This window comes from Pezoporus flaviventris, unplaced genomic scaffold (assembly GCF_033815535.1).
Source record: "Pezoporus flaviventris isolate CSIRO_AGI_PZ_B2104156 unplaced genomic scaffold, CSIRO_AGI_Pfla_v1 ptg000025l, whole genome shotgun sequence".
Classification (NCBI taxonomy): domain Eukaryota; kingdom Metazoa; phylum Chordata; class Aves; order Psittaciformes; family Psittacidae; genus Pezoporus; species Pezoporus flaviventris.
The window spans coordinates 19,178,050-19,199,791 of NW_026892573.1; the positions used below are offsets into that span (position 1 = coordinate 19,178,050).

General features: G+C 39.8%; 1 protein-coding gene across 1 annotated transcript in view; it reads right to left on the minus strand.

The window, feature by feature from the left end:
* Positions 1-21,742, minus strand: part of DDX10 (DEAD-box helicase 10) — a 169,029-nt gene that overhangs the window by 42,880 nt on the left and 104,407 nt on the right. The window contains exon 16 of the mRNA XM_061457752.1: positions 7,285-7,341. Within this exon, the coding sequence (XP_061313736.1) occupies positions 7,285-7,341 (57 nt within the window). The remainder of the gene's footprint in view (positions 1-7,284; positions 7,342-21,742) is intronic.

Sequence of the window (21,742 nt, forward strand, 5' to 3'; positions counted from 1 at the left end):
ACCAAGGACTTTGTGAGCCTCATGCTCTGCCAGGGAGAAGGGGAAGCCAGGAGGAAGCAGAGACAGGACACCTGACACAAACTAACCAAAGAGGTATTCCATACCACAGCACGTCATGCCCAGGATGTAACCGAGAGTTACACGGAAGGGCTAGTTCACGGCGGGGTTGGACAAGGTATCGGTCAGCGCTTGGTTGGACAGGGTTGGGCGAGTTACTGGTCGGCAAGTGGTGAGGTGACGTATTCTCTTCCCTTGTTATTTCCTTTATCATTGTTATTATTGGTGGTAGCAGTAGTGATTTGTGTTATACCTTAGTTACTAAACTGTTCTCATCTCAACCTGTGGGAGTTGCATTCTTTTTGATTCTCCTCTCCATCCCTCCAGGAGTAGGGGGCGGGCAAGTGAACAAGCTGCCTATCTGGTTTTAAACCACGAACCTACCTATTGGAGAAGTTTCTTTATGACTGTCCTATAAGTTTAAGAAGATCATCTGCAACCAAGTCAGACCATTAACCTTTGTGGTCCCTAACACACCAGAAATCCTGCTCCCCTGCTCTTACAAAACCAATATTGCATCTAGCATCAAAAACTCCCCTGGAACTTCAACTCCCCAAAATAAGAAAACGCTTTAAGGAAAAAAAAAAAGCTTCCTCCTTTACCATAAATTTGAAAGCAAATACAAACCAAAGCACAGAGTATAGGAATGTCAGACACTGTAATGAAGATGCATTTGTGTTGATTCACTGTGCATCCACTTCATCCCAGCAGACCTTCAGGGGATAAGGAGGCATGTGCAAGGTCCACAGCCCCTGTAATCTGTGTTTCTGCCACGACTATGAAGAAATCACCTCAGCAACCGGTAAATCACCAGCTTACTATGTGCGGAGCAGCAGACTGCCATCACCTACCACGTATGATTACAAACAATCGTGAATATTACACTCACAAAGTTCAATTGCTATGACTATGGCCAATTAGTTTAAATGGTCAATCTGGCAAATATATTTATATATATTTAAAATCTTCAGTGTGCTGGTGGCTGCAATGAAAAGATTCACAAGAGTGTGCATAACTGGCAACTAGTCCATCCTTCCTTGTTACCTGTTCAGAGGAATGACACAGAAATCAGGCTAATCATATACATTCTCAGTTGCAGAAAAAGCAGGACTTTACTTAAAGCAATTTAAGTGTTATATTAACTGTAATTATCATCATTTTCAGAAAGCAAAATGCAGTCAATGTTTCCATACAGGCACATAACACCTATATTCAGATATTAAATATTGTAAGATAGATCGATTTTAAAAATATTTCAGAATACAAGTAGTTCAGAATCAGCAATTTATTTTCCATTTAGCAACTTGAACTTGAAATCATGATTCTGCCATAAGAAGCCTGTTTGAAATTACTAAATTAGTAAGTTAAAATGCTGACATTCCAAATTACTCTGTTTATCCACAGAGCTTCTCAAGGAAATTCAAAACAAAACAAACGCAAACTTGCAATGAAGAAATAAAGGTACTTACAGTTTTGGGGTATGCATACAGAACACAAGATAACAGACCAGAGGTACTCCTAAACTAAGGTTAATTAAATTGTTTCAAGTAAGAAGGGACCCAATTCACATGATAACTTCAGTTGTAAGCTCCTTACACAAGATACTGGAAGATTTTGTAGCTGAACAGAAGTATCACTGCTTCATTTTCTTCCTGTTCTTTGCGGTTTGCAGAATCGACACTAATTACTGATGAAGAGCAAGTTTAAGTGCTTTGCAACCATCAAACAGGTGTAGCCTGTCCTGAGGCTGTATCAGGACAACATAACCCCCTCCTTAGGTCTTTATGACCATGCTCCAGATCTACCTTCTGGTAGAAGGATTTAGCCATGAAACCCTGCTCCAGCTCCAGAAACTGCACAGAGCTAAAGCAAATGCTCCTCGACACCATCAATGACAAAGTCATGAGGTGATCCAGAACCAAAGTACCTGCACCATTAACAATCAGTATGCAGGGCATCCCAGGAGACTTTCCCAAGAACACTGAGAGATAAACTTATCAAAGGGATTTGAGAACTTGCATTCACAGGAGGCACAGACCAAATTCCTCCCTTACTCCTATAAACCCCTTTCACTGAAATTACTGTTCACATCCACACTGAACCTGGAGCCTACACCCTAAACACCAGGTCATGGGCTAGACCTCAAGGGAAGGGAAATTCAAGGCAGAATCAGCCCTGATGGGTAATGCAAGTCAGTTCCAGTAAGTACAGCAACAATACAGAGTGGATGCAAAATTTTTGATCATATTTTAAAGATTATATTTCTCCCAGTGGATTACTAGCAATAGCCACCCAAGAGATCTGATGCTACCCCTTTATTGTTTGAATTTTGACGCTAAGATTCCTTGAGCTATGTTCAGCAAGTGTATCTCAAATCCCACAGAGGATACTGGAGATTAAAAGAAAATTGTGGGTTTAAGCAGGTTTTTTTTCTGATTAAAATCTCAATAGAGCATGGCACAAGGTGCAGAAAACAGAATGCAATATTGAGGACTATACATTCTGAATCTGTCATATCTTTAAGCACGTGCCTCCTGCTTGCTCAGGTGTATTTTGCAGATGTGCTCACATAACTCCATAACAGAATTCAAAGATTCCTAAGTTCATTATGACTTTGCGAATATCTTCAATTATATGTATATTAAGGATATCATGAATATATTTTAAAAAATATGTAAAATGTCATACACAAGTACTAATTCCTCTAGGAATGCCAAAATACGTTGGGCAGAGAGCAGGGGAGAAAGAGAGGACATGACAAAATTCAAAGCATACTTATTATACTGCTGTTGATCCTTTAATGCCCTACAATTATTCAGCAAGAATTCATTCCTATGAAAAAATGCCCCTGACAACTGAGCACTTGGATCTCTCTCAGAAGAGGTCAGTTTTCTTGCCTGATAACAATCCCCATCCTCAACTTTATTCCAATGACTTGTCCTCTTCATTCTTTTCTAAAACCAGAAAACCCTCTCAACTAAGGAGTACGTGTTCAAGCTGGATTTCCTTAGCGTTTCAGCAAGCTACATTTTTTTTAAGGACCTTGGATAAGCAGCCTCTGGTCTGCTAGTCAGCCCTTTCTCAGGTTTTTCTGTTTTGCTTCACATGCCAGCATGTTGGAACTGCTAAAGGATTGCCTATGGCTGAATTGATGCCTCAAACTTTCACAATTGAGCAAGTTTTACCTCCTGGCACTACTTAAAGATGCTTTCTGAACTAATTAGAGTAGATACTGTGTTCTTTTAGAGGCTAGTTATTGTTTCATGCATGATATTGGGAGCTGACAGCTGAGGATCACAAAGCATGTCAGTGCTGGGGCAGGAAACCTCACCTTCTGACTCCTGCTCTGATTCCCACCCTGACTCACAGATCTTGTCAGCTGCTCCTGGAAAATGCCTTTACTACTAAAATAATTTTCTTTAAAAGAAACCAAAACCTTCCTCACTTCATAATTCTTAACACATTGATACTGCTCTAAGGCACCAGGATAGCAAAACACTAAACTCACTAAAGAGAAATACAATCTTGTTCAGCTTCATTGCAGCTAACAGTTGTGTGCACAGCAATGACCTTTAAATGCTGGTTGAAACTGAGAATAAGTCTTTCATGTATACTAAGAAATCAGTATTTGTAGATTAGTAGAAGTAAAAGAGCGAAGTCAAGAGCAGAGCCGTGCATGGCACAGGGATGTCCTGCTTGAGGACAGTGGCTGTCTTCACCAAGTAAACCCCCCAAGATACTGCTTCAGCGCAGCCATCTATATTGCTGCTGCTTCTGCACTAAGCTTTATTTCTTGGTCAAAAGACAACACGGGTGCCTAATTTTCTCTAGACCATCTTCAAGTAAACAATACCAAAATTCATTTGAGGGCTTGAGGACTGCAATTTCAGCAGTACTGAGTGAGGAAAAAATACATGCTTTCGTCATCTTAAAACACTGCATTTGTAAGTATCTCATCACATTCTCCTGAACTGGGAGACGATTACATACCTGATGGCAAAAATATCCCCCAAAACCTAAGCTTTCAATTCTGCAACAGGAATACAAGAAAAAAATTTTATCTTTTTTCACAGCTTTTTGCACTCAAATTTAATTAATGATCATAAATTCCAATAAATACTTTCTCTGAAGTACCCTTTATGAGCCTTCACTTTTTACTCAGTGTACTTATTGCATGGGAATTTATCCAAGGTGGAGTCAATAACACTGCAGCTACCTACTCATCTAATCCCCTGCTCAAGCACATTCAGCAGAGCGTGCCAGAATCTGGTTGTTCAATTCCAGCTGCAGTAAGCCTGCCCTGCTGCGAAGGCTGAGCAAAACCTTCTCTGCAATTGCTCCTGTGAGCAATTGCTCCAGAAGAAAAAGCAGGAGGCCCTTTCCATTTTGTTGGCATAGAGACAAAAATCTGCCATTGTGCAAGGCATTAAAACTGAAAAAAAAAAAAAACCCCCACAAACCAAACAAAATAAAACCCACTTAAAATGGAGATATTCCTCTTCCTTCCCAAAACTGAAGAAAAGCTGTTACTAAAAAGGGTAGGCCATGAGTTAAAAAATTATATGTAGAGTAACTGAAAAATGTTAGGAAGTCACGATTCCCAGCACAGGAAAGGGATGAATGTGTACACGACAGAAAATCCTAAAACTAAGAGTTCTGCAATCCAAGAATGTAAAATTAAATTAAGACTGAGATTAAATCCCACAAGCATATGTCTTAAAGGGTGAAAATAAATAACTGTAAACCATAAAGTTTTCCTTCCAAATAAATTTCCTTTTCATTTTGTAGAAAACCAGCATACATTGAGAATAACATGCCAGGCTTTGTCCAGTCAGCAACAGAGCACATCCAGCAGTAGGACAACTAAATAATTATACTAAATTATACTAAAGCAGAGATCCGAAAGTAATAATTATCACTTAATATTTAGAGCGGTAAATTGCCATTTTGGTCATGTCAGACCTGGTGGGCTGAAAGATAATAAGTAATACTCTGTAACCTAAGGAGCTTAAAACGCAAGAGAGACACAGCTAATAAAACAAACAATGGGTAGACGTGGAATAAAAATTATGACCACAGCTGCTTTGCAGTAGCTGGCTGCTCATAACTGTTGATCTAGCCTTTTCCTCCAGCTGCTAAACTGTGTTAAGATAGCTAAAAATACCTTTTCTTCTGTTTTGGTTCTCCTTAATTCTCTTAAGAGAAAAAGCTATTAATTGCCAAAGGAGTTGTGCGTGGCAGAGTAAGTGGGTCACAAGCCATATTCTGAAAGCACTAGTGAGAATGCAAACATTTTTGAACTCTTGATTTAGGAAGCATATATTTCCTAAACTAGCTGGTTTCAATGGTTTCTGTGTTTCACCGTTTCCTCCTTATTTTTACCCCCCTGCATGTCTCCTAGGAGCTGCTTCAGTCATATCCCACAAGGACTACGGAGAGCTTCAGCTGCCGTGGCTTCATCTCCGAGATTCTGTGAAGCAGGGAGGTATTCTTAATTAATTCCTCAGACACCTAGCAGATGGAAACTGCCACCTTTATCTACTGTCTACTGCTCCCTTCCACTTCCAGACATGAACGGCCTGGTTCCAAGCTGGCAGCCTTTCCCAGTGGAAGCATTTTTCCTGAAATGAACCCCAGGACTCGCTGCACACAGCTCTGGCAAAAAAAAAAAAGCCTCTAAATAACAGAAAGAGCCCAACAGTTTTCATCGAGGAGGCATGTCAGCTCCTGAGGCTTGCACCTTCTTGCAGAGAGTGAGCTAAGCACTGCAGCAATAAAATTAAGTCAAAGTAGTAGCATGTTTGCACAGTCAGTACTCTCACAGAAAGCATAGGCCAACCTCACACTAAGTCAGGACTAGTAAATCAGCTTTCCAAGTGCAAATGGTGCACAGAAGAGGGGCAGAAGTGTATCAAATTGTGGTTTTATCTTATGCAGTTTTGGGGTCGAGGCTCTCCATTTAACCTATGGACACACACCCCTCACATGGACAGATCAATCCTCAATAGACATCAACTCCATTAATTTTCCAGTAGGACAGAAAGATCCATTTGCCTGTCACACAATAGAATAGGAGTTCATCAGCAAGTACATCCTTTTGAAATGAATGGGTTTATTTCTCCAGCTGCTGAATAACATAACATTGGGTTGGGGTTTTTTTTTTTATTCCTTAAAATTAACAAGCAGCATTTACAAATGCAATACAGCCTGATTTGATCAATGTTTTCTCCCTATATTGTTTGTTAATCATTCATTCCATAATTTTCCTAAAATGCTTGCCCAATAAATTAAAAAGGATGCATCTCTATACATTCAATTACATGTAGAAAATGTCTATTGTTTGACTGGGGAGTCACGATGCCAACAGCTCTCACAGCTTGCCATCCCTGAAGATACAATTGTACTTAATACTGAGTATAACTAGGCTTTTCATCTTCAACTGTAATTACATTCCACTTCAGAACTACAGAAGGAAGCATCTTCCTATACTTAAACCACCCAGCACAAGGCCAGCTTGCAAGAATTGGACAAAGATCATTACTGATCTTCTAAAGGGAGTAAGATTATCTCCTAAGTGCCAGGAACAAACTGTAACTATTCATGTGTAATGTAAGGAGATGCAGCATGAGAAAGGACACACGTTACTATGTCCATATTCTGAAAATAACACTGCAGCTGAATGAAACTGCAGTTTATCACAAGCAATGCAAAAAATCTAGAACAGCCTTCAGAAAATTAGTTACATTTAAAGAAAAGGATAGGAAAGGTTTTATTAGTGGGTCTAACAAGGAGAAGGAATAGACTTCAATGTAAATATTTACTGTTTAAAGAAAAAGTTCAGCAGAAACAGGTTTAAATGAGATTTGACGCCCCACACCCCCAAAAAACGTTGCCAACATGTCCAGGCACCCAGAGAAAGAAAAATGGCATCAGCACTGCAGCTGAAATTGTGACTCACTTTATACACAGATTAAAGAGGCTGCAATTCCAAAAGACTTCCGTCCATTCTATATATTTATCCAAACACACACATTCATGCTTTCTCAGTATACTTCCACAGAAGACATTGTAACCACATGAGAGCAAGGGAGTATGAAATGGCAAGCAAACAGAAAACACCTTTAAAGAGTCACTAATCACAACACTGCTTATTAATCCAGGAATGAAATAATTAAACAGTTTCAAAGCCACAACCAGTAGTTCGATCAAAACAACAAAAATCCTTACCTGTGCGTTGTTATTCCTGGCTTCCCTCCTTGCTGCTTTTTCTTTTAGCCTTTTCTCCTAAAACAAACAAGATGCACAGTTTTAAAGCAAGCTCCTGAGTTGTTTTTTGCTGGGGGTTTCTTGTTTGTTTGTTTTTCTTTTAATAGTTTAAGATTAAAGTTGAACCATCTGGATATTTTTAATTCACAAATGCTATACTAGTGGTATTCATCCTACACGTTACTGATGAAAAATGAAAAATAAAAAGATCTGATTGAGATATTACTTACTCTTCTTGCTCTTAAAGGATATAAAACTACAAGTATTATTCAAACTCACATTTTATCTTTACTGAGACTTGCTACTCTTAAATGAATTACACAGCTAAGTATTTTGACAAAGTCTGTATTTGTCTCTAAACCAAAGTAGTTAAAATGGCACCAAGAGATCCAACTTCTTTTATTTCTCAGTGGCTTAATAAGAAATCTAAATCATTTAACAAACTAAAATGATAATTTTCCTAAATTCAGAATTGCTAAAACAAGTGGGGAGTGAAAGCTGAAACATATTCTGGCTAGCTTTTGTACCTCCATTATTAACAAACACTTTACAATAGCATTTGCTTAGTGAATGCATTGATTCAGAAACCGTAACATTAAGTTCCCTCCACCAAACTGATTCTGCTATAGGAAAATGAGCAAAACAGAATGATAAAATTCATTCAAAGCTGCCTGCCAGAACTCTCAGCATACAAAAGAAGCCAAGGTATTTAATTCAATTGACATCTATTGCTGCTTTTGTGGTTGTTGCTCTTAGTGGGATTAATTTATTTTTAAACCAACTGAAGGATTATCTCTAATAAAGAGTCTGTCAGGTCCCTGCAATTGAACATCCTTAAATTACCCATTTAATGAGGTAAGGATGCATGAGGCAAGGGCACATGATGTGAGGCCCCTTTTAAAAAGCACAGTGCTCCCTCCGTTTGCCTTAGTGATGCTGAAGACACTGGTATTGAAAATTTTTTATGCTAGCATAAAAATTTTTCTGGAATAGGCCATTTTTAGCATCAGCACATTTAGAACCAAGTCCACGTTAAAGGAGATGCTACTTTGACATCAGTCCAGGGGCAACATCTCAGCACAGAGAAGGCTGAAGCACCAGACATATTTCATCTCACTCGTGGGAGTAATGAGAAAGCTAAAGTTCCAGCTGGACAGTCCTGGTGCTGTATCACAACAGTGATGCTACCAAAGCATACTGGTAGGTACGACACAAAGTTGTCTGGAAAAGCAGTATGTTTGAGTGCAGACCTGGGAGAAGAACACAAATGCCAAGATTCTCTAAATTGGTGTCTAAATCCAGTTTTGTTTGAGCCATTTGTCTGGCATGTGCCATTTTCCATTCTCCCAATTACCTAAACTACAGAAGTGTTAGCTTACTTTCAAACTCTGAGCAAGTTAATGTCTTCCCCAAATCAAAACTAAACAGAGTTCACCCACCTACACAAACAACAGGGACAGAACTGCACAACATTTGTGCCTCTCTGCTTCATACATTTATCCAATGCTGTATGCAAAGCTGTCTGGTACAAACACCTCATACACTAAGAGCTACATGCCTGGGTCTTCAACACATGCTATGAAACCAAACAAAAACCCCATCACTGTAGACAGATAAAACACAGCTGTCTTATTTCAGGTTTAATTAAGAAAAAACAATTTAAAAAAAAAAAGTGATTACATTTAAGGCCACAAGGGCATCATATGGACAAGAAGCCACCAGGACCAAGTCTTGTCTGGTAGAAACACAGCCACTGCTCTCCAACAAGCTTGACCTAAGCATCATGACCTCACAGTCATAACATGGTCATCGATCTTATGATTCCTTCTCTTCCAAGTTAAATTTGTATTCATTTCTGATCATTTTTACTTAATGCTTTTCTAACGATTTCACTTCAGTTTTTTGCTTCCACCCACTCTGTTTTTAAATCTTTTAGTGTGTGTTCTTCACTCTCTTGGGTCACCACTTTTCTCATTCCTTTCCAACCCTAACTATTCTATGATTCTATGATTCTTCTGCTATATCTGTGATCCTTTTCAAACTTTGCTACCAAAAAAGTAAAAGAGAACAGAGCTAGAATGTAACACACCAGATATTACAAAGCAGAATAAAGCAGATTTTAAATTGGATAGGCCAGAAAATTTTAGATAGAAGAATTCTACAGAATATGAAAAGACTTAACTAGAGCCACAGGCCAAAGCCTATTCAGCAGCAGTCAAAGCTCCTGCGAAAGGGATTTAAAACAGAGCACTCAAAAGACAGCCATGAAAGCAGGAGATTGACATAATGCCATACAAGAGTAGTAAACCAGACAGCATAATACACGTAAGTCTCTAAAGAACAGTAAAGACACAAAAAGATTATAAAGTTAATGGATGCAGAGACTGAAATCAGGAATACAAAAGAAAAACAAGCAAGCAGCAATCAAAGGAGATGCTGTCAAGACTTTTGGGTTTTTTTGTTGTTGGGGTTTTTTGGTTGGGTTTTTTTAATGAGGTTTGTTTGGTTGGGTGGGTTTTTTTGAGGGGGAAAGACATGATTTGGTACCTCGTCAATGAAAAACAAAAGCAGGTTTTGCATAGGATGCTACATGGGCACCAAGAAGGAGTTAGGAGTGCCTTTCAGAAACCAAAGTCAAAATCAGCCCTGCTTCCACTGTGTTTCACACTACATGTCTGTCTTCAAGAGCACAGGTAACACACTTCAACCAACACTTGGCATTCAGAGTCACAGGGTCATCCTGACTGGGAGGAACATCAAAGGGTCTCTGGTCTGACCTCCTGCTCACAGCAGGGTCAGCTCTGAGGTCAGGCCAAGCTGCACGGAGCTTCATCCAGCTGAGTCAAAATCCCACAGCTGGAGACTGCACATCTCTGGGTGACCTGTGCCACCGCCTGACTGTTCTCACACAGAAAAAGTTTCCCTTGCATCCATGCTGAATCTCTTGTTTTAACTTCTCACCACCATCTCTTATCCTCTTGCTCTGCACTCCCATGAAAAGACCAGGTCCATCTCTGTCCCCTCCATGATGCCTCTGTAGGTACTGGGGACTGCTGCCAGGAGCCCCCAAAGCTGCGTCTGCTCCAGGTTGAACAAACCCGGCTCCCCCAGTCTCTCCTCACAGGACCACCATCTCAGTGACCTCAGCTGAACCCACTCTAGTTTGTAATGTGCTCCTGTACTGGGCAAACCCACTTCCTCTAAAAATTTCATGTTCAACTGAGTCATCTGAAGTCTTTTTATTTAAATGCTCAAAAGCTCCCACAGGTTTTGATCAAAGATTTTAATGCTGCATTTTTAATAATTGATCTTTTTACATACTGATGCCGTAATCTGCAGCCACCAACACATTCTATTTAAGAGCTGAGGTAATGGTCTACCACACAACAGACCATAGAGGTGGCTGAGGTTTAGAAAAAAAAAAAAAAAATCACTCTTTTGCCCAGGAAGCTGGGAAACAGTAACAAAAATAAACAATAAAAAAAGGAGGAAGAGGACAATTAAAAGCAAGGGGCTTCCTCCTAACTCTGTTGTCCCCACCCAGAACCGCTTTGCTGTCCTGCAGGGGGCTAAGGAGGAAACAGACTCGCACCATGAACAGCCGGCTGATGCCCTGGTAAAGATCTCTACTGGCGCTGCAGGAAAAAGCGGCGGGTTGTGGTAGTAGGGGACTCTGCTTTGAAAGGAACAGAAGCACTCATCTGTCGGCCTGACCCGGTCTCAAGGGAGGTGTGTTGCCTACCAGGGGCTCGGATCAGGGATGTTGCAGAGAGGCTGCCTGGCCTAGTAAGTCCCACTGACTATTACCCACTTCTACTGATCCATGTGGGTGCTAGTGATACAGACAACAATAGCCCAGAGGACATAAGGAAGGACTACAGAGCCCTGGGAGAGTTGGTATGGGGCTCTGGAGCTCCAAATGTCTTTTCGTCAATTCTACAGGATAAAGAGGAAGACCTTAAAAAGGCTAAGCGGATTTGCCAGGTTAATAACCTGGTTAGAACAGTGGTGCCATAGTCAGGGGTTTGGGTATCTAGAACATGGGACTCAATTTAGGAGGCCAGGACTACTGGAGGTTGGTGGAGCTGGTCTGACACGGTAAGGGCAGTTTTGGTAGGAGGCTTGCCAGACTGGTCAAGGATGCTTTAAACTAGATGTGTGGGGGGAGGAGAGCATCATTCCATCCCAACATACCCAGTCAGACAGGGGTAGAGCAGTTGATGTCATCTACCTGGACTTGTGCAAAGCATTCAACACTGTCCCACACGACATCCTTGTCTCTAAATTGAAGAGGCATCAATTTGACAGGTGGACCACTACAGTGGATAAAGAACTGGCCGGATGGCTGCACACAAAGAGTTGTGGCCAATGGCTCAATGTCCAGCTGGAGACCAGTAACGAGTGGTGTCCCTCAGGGATCAGTGTTGGGTCTGGTCTTATTTAACATCTTCATCGCTGACATGGACAGTGGGATTGAGTGTGTCCTCAGCAAGTTTGCCGATGACACCAAGCTGTGTGGTTGGGTTGATAGGCTGGAGGGAAGGAATGCCATCCAGAGGGACCTTGACACGCTTGTGAGGTGCGCTGATGGCAACCTCATGAAGTTTAACCATGCCAAGTGCAAGATCCTATACCCGAGTGGGAGCAATCCAAGGCACAGTTACAGGTTGGGCAAAGATTAGATTCAGAGCAGCCCTGTGGAGAAGGACTTGGGGTGTTAGTTGATGAGAAAATGAACATGAGATGGCTTCGATGTGCGCTTGCAGCACAGAAAGCCAATCGTATCCTGGGCTGCATCAAAAGGAGCGTGACCAGCAGGTCAAAGGAGGTGATCCTGCCCCTCTATTCTGCTCTTGTGAGACCTCACCTGCAGTATTGTGTGCAGTTCTGGTGTCCTCAACATAAAAAGGACATGGAACTGTTGGAACAAGTCCAGAGGAGGGCCACAAGGATGATCAGCGGACTGGAGCACCTCCCATATGAAGACAGGCTGAGAAAGTTGGGGCTGTTCAGCCTGGAGAAGAGAAGGCTGCATGGAGACCTCATAGCAGCCTTCCAGTATCTGAAGGGGGCCTATAGGGATGCTGGGCAGGGATTCTTCATTAGGGTCTGTAGTGACAGGACAAGGGGTAACGGGTGAAAACTTAAACAGGGGAAGTTTAGATTGGATATAAGGAAGAAATTCTTTCCTGTTAGGGTGGTGAGGCACTGGAATGGGTTGCGCAGGGAAGTTGTGAATGCTCCATACCTGGCGGTGTTCAAGGCCACGTTGGACGAAGCCTTGGGTGAGATGGTTTAGTGTGAGGTGTCCCTGCCCATAGCAGGGGGGGTGGAACTAGATGATCTCAAGGTCCTTTCCAACTCTTACTATTCTGTAATTCTATGATCCTAATAAATATGGCACCAGCCCATAAAGCAAGATTAATAACTTTCAGCTATACAATCAACACACCCATGAGCCAACGCAGAATCAAACTGTGCCCTTTTTTTGTGGTGGTTTTTTCTCTGCACAGATGGATGGAATGAAAACCAGGATTAATGAGAACTATTTATTAATTACTTAAAAATAAACAGAATGGAGCAGGACTGAATATATAGAAAATTCTCTTTTAGCAATCACTTTTTTGCCATTGCTACATTTTATTACTGTTATCATAGAATCACAGAATCCTAGCATGGTTCGGTTTGGAAGGGGCCTTAAAGATTATATAGTTCTAACCCTTCTGCCATGGTCAGAGACACCTTCCACTAGACCAGGTTGCTCAAAGCTCCATCCAACCTGGCTTATGCCATGCAATTTAATATTTGTCTTGTTACAGAGATTAGCAAATCATCTACATGCAAGCAATGCTCCAACTACCAGAATAAATCAACATTCCCAACTGAAAGATAAAACTGAATCAACTTATTAGCATTTCTTTTAATATTATTAAAAAAAAAAAAAAACACAAAGCCCAAACCAAAACCAAACTGGAAATTAAGTTCAAAACTGGTTACTATTAAATAAACAAATCTTAATAACTTCAGGGAAAAAAAGCAAAAGCTTTTTTATTATTTTATGTTTGTTTTGTTTTACTCTCTTAGCATCTGGGTTTAGAAATCTTTTAAATAATCTCTTCAAGCAACAAACTATATTAACATAATGATGTAAACCCCATCTGTAGAGCTGATGTTTACAAGTAGGGAAACTAAAACACAAAGGTGTAGTATGACTTATTTAAGACAACATAGGAAAAGTGTGGCATTAAAGGCATGTGAAAGACACTGCAGCTGCAATCTTAGCATTGAACAAGCAGTGGAAAAAGTCTTAGAGGCAGCTGGAAAAAAAGCAACCCTAAATCAATACAAAATACAGTTTAACAGAATTACATCAGTAATTAAGTTAGTTAATAGTGTTTAAAAGTAACATTTAAAGCTGCAAGCCAAAATCTTAATGACAAAGTCAACAGAAGTTGCACTGCAAAACATGCTAGTAATTTCTAGAGAAAATGAGAGGGGAGAGGCCGATGATGATGCACTTCATCTAATCCTGTGGCTGCTTTCCATGTAATAGTGAGAATTTATAATCTAGACATGCCATAGACTCTTGAGCTATCTTAATGCAGCCACTCTTAAGGAAACACCCAGCTCTCATACACCAGATCTAAGAGAGAAAGAAAACCCTGCAACTATCTGCACTTAAACAGATTGAAGTACCCAGCAGCACCCAAGTCCTCAGCAAGCAAAGGCTGCAGCTCCCAGGAGAAGCTGCTTGTTTGCTTCAAAAAGCCATGACATGTAGAGGTCAGCATTTTGGGCAGCTGAGCCATTACCTCCTCCATTACATCCTCTGACAGGAGAAGCAGCCTGGCACAGAAGTTCCCTTACAACACTAAGGCTACAACTCCACCTTAGCTGAAGTTAAGCTTGAGCTACTTCAGCCTCCACCCACAGCTGTGCTTTCCTGGCATTCATCTGATTAGGGTGTACACAAACAACCTACTCTCAGTTATTTCATTTTCTTATTTTTCACATCAACAAGATGAGGCCAAGAACTCTAATTTTGCTGGAAAACTCTTAGAAAACATTCAAGGGCACTTCAAGCTTTAAGTGTAGCCTATGCAGCTGTTGAAAAGAAAGAAAAGCAAATAATGAGCAAGCCCTTGCCTCCCCCAGCAGCAGAGGGAGGCTGGATGGATGCTGCTTCTAAGACTGAAAAGGGATGCTTGTCAACTCACTTGTCAGTATTCATTCCCCTTATCTTAATACTCTGCACTTGGAACATAACAGCAGCATTGCCTCTGCACAATAGCTATGAAAGGGCTAAGACAGGCTTTCTAACAAAGTAATACTCTCCTGATTTATTTAACACATCTCTAATACTTTTCTTCTTTGCCTTTTAGCTAAACGCTCCTCTCAGCAGCCTTCTTCCCTTAATGGTTTGCTCCTACGCGGGCACACACTTTATGTGAGAGAACTTTATCATCCTCACCCAGCACCACATTAAACCAACTGTACAATTACACTGAAATCTGACAAATTTCACCTCAAAGTGAAGGACTACTCAAGTGCTTCACTTAATAAAGAGCATAATGCTACATAGAGATCTTTTTTCCCTTTCAGATTATTTCCCTTGAAATATGATGCAATCTCTCTTCAGAATTAATGTATTGATTGATTTCAAGTGTAGCTTGAAATACTACTGAAAAACAAATACTGTTTTTCATGGATGCATTTATCTTCAGCATACTGAATGGTTTGGGCTGTCTATAATCTATTTTTATTTATTGGATATATATATTTTAATATTTTTTTATAAGTTTTAACACAGTATTCAGTGTTCTATTACAGTGTGTACAACTACTTTCAGTATTACTTTATAAAACTCCAACCAAACACATTTAAATCTTAACTACTTTGTCATCAACAGCAATCATTTGCAAAAGCAGAACTGGGAGTGAGACAGAGCCTATTGCTCTCATTGTAGCAGGGCTGCAACAGGAAAGGGTACAAAGGATAAGGCACAGGGCATTCTCACCCAAGAACTTCCCCATCTGGGCCATGGCTTAGCCAACCATGGGGTTGCCCAGCCAAGGCATGGGAAGAGGATTGTGGCAGAGGCTGGAGAACACAAAAGCTACCATTAAAGCAGGAAGTAAACCCCAACAAATGCAGTGTGGCACAAGCTACATAAAGGAAAAATAATCCACTGTAAATAAAAAATGACAACCGATTTGCTCACACCATTCTTCTCCTACTAGTTAAAATTACCACCATTAGTGCTTTTAAAAATAAACTCGGAGTTTGCTTTTAACCTTGCAGGATGCAAAGGAAGAGAATTCTTCCTTGACAGGTAAACTTATGTCTCTTTTTTTAAATTCCTACACCAAGTATATCTTTCACTGGATCAATTCAATTCATACAGATTTTAAGTCATTACAAGGTCATGATGGTTCTCAAAGTACTCTCTCTAAGCATGCTAGATATACTTCACTCAAATGCCACCAGTAATGTTCATGCTTTTTGAGCATCAGCTCTAAACTTGATATGAGTGTTATACCATCCCTAGTATTGTCACTCCCATTTTGATTCCTTACAGGAAGCATCCTTTCCAGATTCTAAAGAACTATATGTGAATTAATATAAATTAATGAAGTCAAACTCTCCCACCTTCCCTCCTATAGACCGATGCAAAAATTGTTAGAAAATACCCCTTTTGAACTCAATGTTTAAATCTATCTGGGTGGTGTCTCTAGGGATACCTTGAATGTAACAATGTGGTTTGCAAGGACATTCTACTAACAGTAAGACAAAGATGAGACAAAGTATGAAAAGGAATAAAGTGAACGCCAACTATCAAGTGGGACTGAACCTGTAGTCTCTTTGATTATGCCACAAAGTCCTTTAATAATGGAGATAACCTGGAGGGTTTCAGGGTTAATAAAACTTTTTAAAATGGAAAAACAACACTAACGCTAATGAGCAGTAAGGCAGACAGTAACCACCCCTTAGTCACTGACAGATCATTGCCTTCAACCTGTGTTTATCAGTCTCATGGGAAAGTGCAAACTTACGAATTTTTGAAAGGCACTGTGAGTGAGACTGTGTGGAAAGCCCAGCAGCTAGAAAAGCCCAAGGTCAAGGCCAGTGACTGTGTAAGAGCCCTGTGGTGCAGGTTAGAAGAGTATCAGACATATTTAGGGCCCATGCTATTATATAAGGGATCACTGAATACGAGAGTGCTTGTGAATCAAGGGAGTGAGTGTGTTCACGGTTCTGCTAGCAGATGTCAACCCCAATCAGCCAACAAGAAGGAATAAGCTTGTGCTGCCCATACGGCTCATGCTTATGTGAGTGCTGCCTGCATTTATCTTTTCTGCCTCTCTAGTCTCTGCGGCTACCTATGCGTGTATCGTGCATGCATCTGTGCAATACGTGCGCAGCCTTGCTAAGGCTGGATCTGTAGCCTGGAACAGCAGCAGCAGCCTCTATCTAACAGACCTGCAGAAGAAACCTCTAGAGTTGTAATCCAAGGGACTTGGCTTCCTCTACCAGTCTGCAATCTTTCACTTTCAAGAATGAATTTTAACCAGAAAGCTACTGAATAAATTCACTGGGGCTCTTCCTGAAACTGCAAGTTACTTGTTTTATAAAAGTCTTTCCATAAAGATGGTATAAAGAATCTCCTCTTTTAGCCTTGGAAATATATAATTAAATAATAACATCTGGGAGAGCAAGTATACAAAGGGTGAAATATTACAGTGTATCCTCCTCATTAAAACTATCCACTTTCCTACTACCAAATTAGGGAACAGGAGACAAACTAATCAGAGGTCCTCAGTTTCAACACTGTTTCTAAAATGGTTCTGTATTTTCTACTGAATTAGTAACAGCATAAGCAAATCTAAGAGACCACATAACTCTGAACTTCATGTGTCACATACCAGTATCATTTCAGCTGCAGAAGGGACACAAAATGTCCTCAGTTTCCTCTCAAAACTTAAAACGCAGTTGTTTAAACGCCTTCCAAGGAGACAGGGAACTGCTGCATCTTGCAGAACAGGCCCTTGAAGACAGGCTCAGTTTGTGTACCTATGTGTACTTGGTACTAATACACCCAAATAAAATACTTTTTTTTTTTTTTTTAGAAAAAGTACTTGTAGCCATCTTCTTACATTGATCGTGCCAAGTGCACAGCGTATCTTACTTGCTGGAAAGGGAGCTAAGACATATGGCTCCTATTTACCTTTCCTTCAGCACCGTTGTGCATTTTTCTGAGCTTGGGTTAGCAATATGGAAAGAGAGGTTATTAAGACGCAAGATTAATCCCTCTCTGCCACTATTTTTCTCCTAACAACAGTGCATTTTCAATTGAACACCTGAAAAATGGAGTGTGAAAACATGTTCTGAATACTTTATTCACTTCTCCCTTTATTGTTGTTCATAACATTTTACACATTTCTAAAGAGCTCAAATCTATACCTCTTGCTGGGCTGTCATTAAATATCCATTAATGCAGAATTCTTTTTTCATCATCTTGATCAGTGTTACTGCCCTTTCCCTTGTGCTCAACTGCTAAAATTTACTTTGCCTCCAAAACTTCAATAAGCATTAATTATATCACAATTATACCTCAGATTTTTATTTATTTTTGTCCACCTGATTTTCAAATATTCCCCATTTGCAGAGGAAGGAGAGGATAATAAACTGTGAGACTCATGAAGGAAACCTAATTATAGTGTAGTTCCTTTGCAAGTTTCCACAAGCCCTAAGGCACTGCAACACACATCTAATTCAAGCACTTCATTAATGTGGGTTAGGGTCAAAGGGAGAACTGTGATGGGGGAGATTACTGTGGGAGTCTGCTACAGGTCACCTATCAGGAGGACTGTGTGAATGAACCCCCCCATAAGCAGACAGGAGCAGCCTCATGCTCACAAGCCCTTGTCCTCATGGGGGACTTCAATCACCATGATATCTGTTGGCCATATTCACCAAGTAAAAAAAGCTATTTTGTGCTGGTTTTGATTTTAAAAAGTCTTTCTCAACCCCCCCCCCCCCCCCCCCCCAAAAAATTTAATCTTCAAGATTATACTGAAAAAAATGTATGAGAGGGACTCTTAATGGAAGATGACCTAGAAAATAACAAGCTTTATAAAACCACTGCTTTTTCTACATTGACTCTCAATGTAAATCAAAATCTGAATCCATGGGCAAGATACAGAAAACCAGATGAAACAACATATGCTCTCATAGCATTGGGTAAATTATTTTGTTATTCTAAGTTACAATTTTAAAGCCAATGTGGAGACTTCAGTTATTAGCATACATTCAGCTTCAGAGGACTTTTTGATTACTGATGCATCTAACTATGTAGTAGACTGCTACATTTGGTTATAGAGAACAAAAACGCATTTGTCTCTAATGATCTCCTACCTACATAATAGCTTTAACAGACTTAGCAAGTATTAACAATTGATCTAAAGAAAGAAATTAAAACTGCCAAATATACAAACCAGCAGTATCAGCTGCAGTAGGAAGAAAAGAAATTTAGAGGAGGAAATATAAATCAAGATACAGTCACAACTGGAACTTGCTGAAAGTGAAGAAAGAGAAGAAAGTTAGATTAATGAAAAAGTTAAGCAAAGATCTTGAACAAATCTGAAGCAAGAGCAGACAGAAAATATTTAACCATGGCTTTTTCAAAAAGCTATAATTCTTGTAGGAAAATTCAGTAATCAAGGTGGAGAACCAAGAAACAGGGAGTTGTCACATACGCTGTTACAAAAGATGTCAAAGGGACAAAAATCTACAGCAGTCTGCTTGTGGGAATGAAATTAGAAAAGGTGGGAATGAAATAATTAGCACTACTGCAGAAAGGAAAGGTCGGATGACAAGAGCTCGTGCTAAGGCATAATGTATTTTAGCTGAGAGTGAAGTATGGAGGATTTTAAAAGAAGCAATGACAGTCACAAGGGATGGATTTAAGACTTTGTATAAAAGGGATTGCTGAGTGCCAGCGAGGGGATGTATAAGACGGTATCAAAGTACGTGACTATCAAAAGCTCCTCTTACAATGACAGAAGAAGGGACACGAAGGCATCCATACTTGCACAAAATCTGAAGTTATGGAAATAACTCAAGAAAGTCTCCTAGCCTCTTTGTTGTTTTCATATCCTTTGTTGGCAACACACTTTAATTGCTTTTAAGTTTCAGCCTCTACTTCCAAATGATGCTGAGAAATAAGTTACCCACCAGCCTGGCAGGCTTATACACTAAACCCAACTTTTAAGACTAAAGTCAGATAACAATTAGACACCTGATCAGGTTTCTGCAGTACAATTATAATACATGGACTTGGGCAGTTGTTCTTCCTTTAGATCATTGAGATGCCACACAAAGGTTCAAAATCAACTAAGTATCTGCTGCTGAGTGATTATGTTATCTTTTGGGAATGGAAACCTTATGAGGTGGGAGAATTTTTAAACATCATTGGGAAGTCACTGCAAAAGTGGCCACACGGTTCCTTTTTACTGTGAGCCAGTTCAAATTTTCCCCTAGCATTCTTTTGTTAATGAAGGACTGACAACTCTTCCCACTGACAATGCAATAAATTCCCAAAAAATATTAGTGAGAAAAGAATGGCTGAAATGGCTAAAATTAACTGTGACACTTATCTAGGATTTCTAAACTATGCCAAAGAACTTCTCTCCCTGCAGTGTGAATTTAACTAATCACACATTTTCTGTTAAGGAAAAAAATTAATAGCTGCCCCACATAACAATGTAGCTTCTTCATGGGTCACTGGAACAGTGGATCTTCTGATCACTAGCCCAGCTTAATACAACCCAAGAGAAAGGAGGTAATGCTTGACACAGCTTGGGTAAGGCAAAAGACCAGGACTTGACATATTTGCTCAACTATTTTGCCCAATCACAGCTATTTCCTAAGCAGCAACAGCTGACTGTCAAGAATCACAGACATAAAGGATGACTTAGTAATAAGGCAGAGTAACAGAAACATATTTAATCTGTGTGGCAGCCTTCCCTTACATAGCCTGTATTAATTAATCGCTAAAGTGAATTGGTATCTCAAAACTTGGAAGGCCTTCTGAAGCGAGGGCGGAGAAACGTATTTAACCACAAGGTTAGTGAGATGATGGGGAGGCAGATGATGTTCTACCAAGGGAAAACCTGAACTCCCACCTATTGCGTTCTTGCTGCATCTTTCAAGTTTCATCTCCTTTAAGTTTGAATATCAGGCTACTACACTGTTTGCAATACCATCTCAAAAATTAAATTACAGTCAGGAAACTGAATACTTCACCATGTACAGAGAATTTACAATATGAACTATTTTTCACCTCCAGTTGTTAAGCCACAAGTAAAAAATCTGAACATGCACGCAATGACTGAATGCAGGAAGGCAGCCCTAAAAAGCCAGACACACATTTCACAGTACCTCAATCAGAAGTCTTTTTTTTTTTAATACGTTTCTTTTTGACATACTACCATTCGTGTCTTTAATTTCATTTCATCAAAAATAATAATTAGGTGTAACACAAAAAACACTCATGCAGTGAGTTAGGTTACAAGAAACTTGACACTTTCCATAATTACAATAAAACCCCCACAATACTGATGATATGGCCAGTCCCGTTCATTTTGCCTGCTTCACTTTTGAAAAGAGGAATTCTCTTTTTGTAGTATCTCCACAGTTTAATTTTTTTTAATGCAGGCACATATTTGATCAATGTCATTTGTTCTCCTCAGCATTATAATGAGGAAGCTGTTAACAGACAAAGTAACAAAGTATTTAGTCACTGAAGTCTGATGTCAAACATACAACAGCATCACTCAAAGTGTCTTACTTTGATAGTGACTAGCAGATTGATCGCAAAAATCATAAATCAGTCTCTCCTTCTTAGTTTATTAAGCTGCATTCTTAAAATCTGATAGCACTGCTTCCTGTAAAATTGTCTATGATTTCATCTGTAACACAGAAAACATTTCTTTGCAACTACTTTCAAATGCAAAACTTTGCTAAAGGAAAGGTGAGATTTTTTTTGTAGATGCCAAACGACTGTACCAGGACTATAGTAGACTTTCAAATTAAATGTGTGAAGTATGCTTTGACTTCAGCTGGAATACACCAGTGCCTAAATGTAACCTGAAGCTTTCACAAATCCCCTCCAAATTATTTTGCTCAAATACAAACCTTCATAGACATTAAAACATCTAGCACTAATCACTAGCAATCAGTAGATAAAGTCAAACTGGATAAAGTCAGCATTTGCAGAGCAGAGCAATAAAAACCACCTTTAATGCTTTGAAAATTAGCAGCTTTGAGTACAAAGCAGGCCTTTAATAACATGTAGTCCTGGGATCTCACATCCATTATCCGGAGAAACACAAGCCCTTGTCACAATGACTAACAGAGC